This window comes from Pituophis catenifer, unplaced genomic scaffold (genome assembly GCF_029215685.1).
Source record: "Pituophis catenifer annectens isolate HBS135680 unplaced genomic scaffold, rPitCat1.0.hap2 SCAF_11, whole genome shotgun sequence".
NCBI lineage: Eukaryota > Metazoa > Chordata > Lepidosauria > Squamata > Colubridae > Pituophis > Pituophis catenifer.
The window spans coordinates 24,950,804-24,956,148 of record NW_027256891.1 but is presented as its reverse complement, the minus strand read 5'-3'; the positions used below and the strand labels follow the sequence as shown (position 1 = coordinate 24,956,148).

General features: G+C 44.7%; 1 protein-coding gene across 1 annotated transcript in view; it reads right to left on the bottom strand.

The window, feature by feature from the left end:
- Positions 1 to 887: 887 nt before the first annotated feature.
- NRK (Nik related kinase) overlaps positions 888 to 5,345 on the bottom strand; it is a 74,036-nt gene continuing 69,578 nt past the window's right edge. The window contains exons 27-28 of the mRNA XM_070951778.1: positions 4,314 to 4,433; positions 888 to 971 (exon numbers count right to left, since the gene is read on the bottom strand). Coding sequence (XP_070807879.1) covers positions 888 to 971; positions 4,314 to 4,433 — 204 coding nt within the window. The remainder of the gene's footprint in view (positions 972 to 4,313; positions 4,434 to 5,345) is intronic.

Genomic DNA, 5,345 nt, shown 5'->3' with positions numbered 1-5,345 from the left:
CCCTACCAAACTAACAGCCGGGCTAAGTGGCTCAGTGACTAAGACGCTGAGCTTGTCGATCAGAAAGGTCGGCAGTTCAGCGGTTCGAATCCCTAGTATAGGTCTCCCGGTTGAGCAAGGGGATGGACCAGAGATGGGTTTCAGCAGGTTCTGACCAGTTCTGGAGAACCGGTAGCGGAAATTTTGAGTAGTTTGGAGAAGCGGTAAATACCACCTCTGACTGGCCGCGCCCCCAACTATTCTCTGCCTCCCGAGTCCCAGCTGATCGGGAGGAAATGGGGATTTTGCAGTATCCTTCCCCTGGACTGGGGAGGGAATGGAGATTTTACAGTATCCTTCCCCTGCCACGCCCACCAAGCCATATCACCTCCATGGTCCCTTCCAACTCTGTTACTGTTTACTGTCAATTTAGCCATTCAATGTTTTTTTTTTTTGTCTCCCCCCTCGCACGGAATATGCCTAACTGGGCGCCTGGTTTCACTCCAAACGCCCCCCCCCCCTTGCCTGAATGTCGAACAAAACAACATTACAATCTTTGTGCAAAAAAAATAAAAATAAAAATAAATCCCCCAGAACAACTTTGTGCATACTTTGTAAGATGCTTGGCTTCCATGGGGCCATTCTGCTTTGCAAAAAAGCTTTCTTTTTTTAAAAAAAAAAACCTCCAAGCCCCCCAAAATGGGTGCAAATTTTAAACAATACACTTGCAAGAATTGTGTACCATCCGCAATGGAAGGCCATTCGGCGAGGATCACGGGGTTTTCTTTTCCTTTTCGTTGCAGGAACGAGCGAGGGAAGGGAGGGCAACTTCTGAAATGGGCTTAAGCTTTAGATGGCTCGTAGAAATTGGGAAAGTCAAATATTCGCTTCCTTCATTCCGAAGTCATTTACCAGTTGAACAGGATATTTTGGCCCAGTGTCATAAAGTAAATTTGGCTGCTGCCACCGGACTGAACCGACGCAAAAAATACCTTGCGGGGAAGAGAGAGAGATAAGAAAAGTGTCACTCTAAAAAAGAAAATATTGAGCATAACTTGATAACAGTGCATGGACTTCAAAATGCATAAACATGAAGCCGGCTTCATTTAAACCCAAATGCATAAACATGAACACTTTGATCCAAAGTGTTACCATCGAAAATACAGGCAGTTCTCAACTTACAACCACAACTGAGCCCAGAATTTACATTGCTAAAGTGAGACATTTGTTAAGTGAGCCTCGCCCAGGGGTGAAATGCTCCCGGTTCGGACCGGATCGCCTGATCCGGTAGCGATGGAGGCGGGTGGTTCGGAGAACCGGTAGCAAAAATCCCTGCGCCCACCCCCCACATGCCCAGCTGAGTCGCACAATCATCAGAAGCTTTTTCTTTTAATTTTTAAAAGCATTTTTTCTACAACCTCTTTGGCCGAAAAAATGCTTTTAAAAGTAAAAAAAAAAGCCTCTGATGATCGCGCGGCTCAGCTGGGATCGTCAGAGGCTTTTAAAAGCATTTTTTCTGCAGCCTCTTCAGAGGTTGTAGAAAAAATGCTTTTAAAAGCCTCTGACGATCCCAGCTGAGTTGCCTGATTGGCAGAAGCGTTTTTTCTTTTAAAAGCCTCTGACGATCCCAGCTGAGTTGCCTGATTGGCAGAGGCGTTTTTTCTTTTAAAAGCCTCTGACGATCCAAGCTGAGTTGCCTGATCGGCAGAGGCTTTTTTTTCTTTTAAATGCCTCTGACAATCCCAGCTGAGTTGCTTGATCGACAGAGGCTTTTAAAAGAAAAAAAAGCCTCTGCCGATCAGGCAACTCAGCTGGGATCGTCAGAGCCTTTTGAAAGCCTTTTTTTTACAACCTCTTCGCTGAAGAGGTTGTAGAAAAAATGGTTTTAAAAGAAAAAAAAAATTGGCCACGCCCACCCAGTCACATTACCCCCCCCCCCCGACCAAGCCACACCCACAGAACCGGTAGTAACAAATTTTAGATTTCACCACTGGCCTCGCGCCCATTTTACGACCGTTCGTGCCCCAGGTAACAGTAACAGAGTTGGAAGGGACCTTGGAGGTCATCTAGTCCAACCCACTTATCACGCGGGAGACCTATACTAAGGATTCGAACCGCCAATTGTCAAGTTAGTAACCCGTTGTTAAGTGAATCTGGCTTCCCCATTGACTTTGCTTGTCAGAAGGTCGCCAAAGGGGATTTCCCCTGACCCCCCCCGAGACACACTCAAACCGTCGTAAATATAAGTCGGTCGCCAAGCGTCCGGATTTTGATCACGTGAGCACAAGGACGCCGCAACAGTTTTAAGTATGATAAAAAAAAAGACATAAGTCGCTTTTTTTCCAGTGCCATTGTATATTTGAACGGTCACTAAGTGAAATGTTGTAAGTCCGAGGACTACCTATATTATGATTGCTGAATACAGCCAGATTTTCAAACAGGATTCTTGGCCGGCGTTAAGAGGTGCTAAAAAATGGAAACTTCTACGTGAAGTCTTGTTTGTATAGACCTGACTGCCAACATTGCTTATGTGCAGTTAGCACGTCTGCGGTTTGTTTTTGCTTAACCTAAATATTTGCAAATAAATCCCAATTTGAAACATTTGGTAGCGTTGAGGCCTCTTCATTTCGGCTTGTTCGATATGTTAATCATCATCTGATTGTGTCTTTGGCCTTCTGCTTATGTTTCCCCCCCCCCCCCCCGTTTCTGGAAGGGCATTGCCTAAGGCAAATAATTACAAATATTTGAAAACCTGAGATATGGTTTTCAGTTAATTGCTACTGATCTTTCGGCGTTTCTCTTCCTTATAGGAAGCTTAGAGCATTGAACACAAGGGGGGGGGGGGGAAATGCCATTTTTAGGGGTTACTCTGCTCAAAGAGAGATTTCTGTGAAAAGGCCACCAGAGTTACAATGAAATGAAAGGATGTATCGTATTTTTCGGACTATAAGATGCACCAGAGTATAAGACGACCCAAAATTTCGAAGCGGGAAACAAGAAAAAAAAAAAGTTTTTGGCCTCCGTACGTCCGGTTTTTGCCCTCCCCGGGCCCCAAGAGCACTCTGCAGGCCTCCCAAACACTCTGCGCGTCCCGTTTTCACGAAAAACGGGCCTGTTTTTGGCCTCCCAAATCCCTCCCACGTGTTGTGTTTTTGCCCTCCCCATCCCCCAGGAGCACTCTGCAGGCCTCCCAAACACTCTGTGCGTCCCGTTTTCACGAAAAACGGGCCTGTTTTTGGCAAAAACAGGATGTGTGGGGTGGAGTTTCGGGAGGCCAAAAATGGCTGTATTCGGTGTATAAGATGCATCAACATTTCCACCCTCTTTTAGGGGTGGGGAGTGTGCCTTATACTCTGAAAAATACAGTATATTTATTCCTTTTGGTCAACAAATGGAGGACATTTCCCAAAGATCTAACAACACTTGTAGGGTGAGGAGCAATCTCCACCAAGGGTTTTCCCAGCTGGTGTCTTCCACAACCCCATGAAGTTGTCCACCGAAGTGGTACCCATTTATCTACTTGAGATCATCCACTTTCAAACTGCTGGGTCGGCAAGAGCTGGAGTGTATGACAGGAGCTTGCCCTAGCTAGCCTGTAGCGACAACCGGGTCTCGAACACAAGCCTGCCAATTGTCAGCCCAGTGTCCTAACCTCATGAGCCACCTTGCTCCGTAGACAATATGGGGGAAAAACTCAATCTTTGAACAAGATTGTCATTAGGTTCTTCAACTGGAAGACCTTCTGCCTCTCTTCTAGGAGCACAACTAATAACACCAGACTCCTCTTCTAGCGCAAGGGTGGATGAATTGCCTCTCACCCTTCCCAATAAACTACAATGTGGGGGAAATCTAGTCCGCTATCAAGGTTCTCAGAAGGTTCTTCAACCAGAAGACCTTCTGCCTCTCTTCTAGGAGCACAACTAAAAACACCAGACTTCTCTTCTGGAGCAAGGAGTGGATGACTTGTCTCTCATCCTTCCCAATAAACTACAATGTGGGGAAAATCTAGTCTGCCATCAAGGATCTCAGAAGGTTCTTCAACCAGAAGACCTTCTGCCTCTCTTCTGGGAGCACAACTAAAAACACTAGACTCCTCTTCTGGAGCAAGGGGTGGATGAATTCCCTACCACCCCTCCCAACATCTGCATAAACTACAACGTGGGGGAAATCTAGTGTTCTATCAAGATTCTCGGAAGGTTCTCAGAAAATTCTTCAACCAGAAGATGTCTCGTCTCTCTTCTAGGAGCACAACTAAAAACACCAGACTCCTCTTTCTGAGGCAAGGGGTGGATGAATCTCTCCTCCCACCCCCTCTCAACTTCTGCACCGTATACCTTATCATTTCTTTCGCAGAGAAATTTCAGCTTCTGGGCTTTTTTGTGCATAAACACGCCTTCCAGACATCCCGTTTCCACAGCACGCAGTTCAATTGCTTTTTCGCCCCAGCCCATCACCTGATTGGATTGAAGATAAGCTTTTAGAAGGAAAAAAAAAGAAAGAAAGAAACAGTTAATGGAACTTTTTGTTAAAAAGAAGAAAAAAAAGTAAAACCACAAAAACAAAGACAAGTGGCGAAGAAAGGGCTGAATAAATGGCTCTCTTCACGGGAAGCTGTTGGCAATAGTAATTTTTTCCTCCTATTTCTGGTATTCGCAGCAAAGGCTCCATCTGATAACAAGAAGAATTACAATCTTGTGCGACTTTTTTAGCCTGGACATATGTCTTACATGTATACCTGGAGCCACATTGTGGGTCCTTTTCAAATTCTGCTTCCAAGGCTTTCACAGGGGTGGAAATGTAACCTAGATATATACTTAACTAGGTAGAAGGCTAATGTTCTTAACACAGAATAAAGAAGGGATGTGTGTGTGTTTGTGTGTGTGTGTGTGTGTGTGTGTGTGTGTGTGTGTGTGTTTCCTGGCTATATTGTTAAGCGGCCAAACATCTTGGCTCTCGTGTGTACCTCGATTTTGACGTGTTAATGCTTTCTACGGTTTTTCTTATTGTTTATTGTTTTAAAATGTTTTTAAATTTTTCTTTTTTTAAAGGGTAGCCTTTTTTTAATTGTAGAGGTTTAAATTGTAGAGTTTTTAATTGTAGATATTCCGGGTTGTAAGCCGCCCAGAGTCAAACTGAAATAGAAAAAACAACCGACCAACCAAACCACCCACCCATTCACTCATCAACTCAACCAACTGACCAACCAACCAACCAAACCAACCAACCAACCAACCAACCAACCCAACCCAACCCAACCCAACCCAACCAACCAACTTATTTATTTATTTATTTATTTATTGAATTTGTATACCACCCTACTCCCGAAGGACTCAGGGCGGTGAACAGCCATAAAAATAAAACATGAA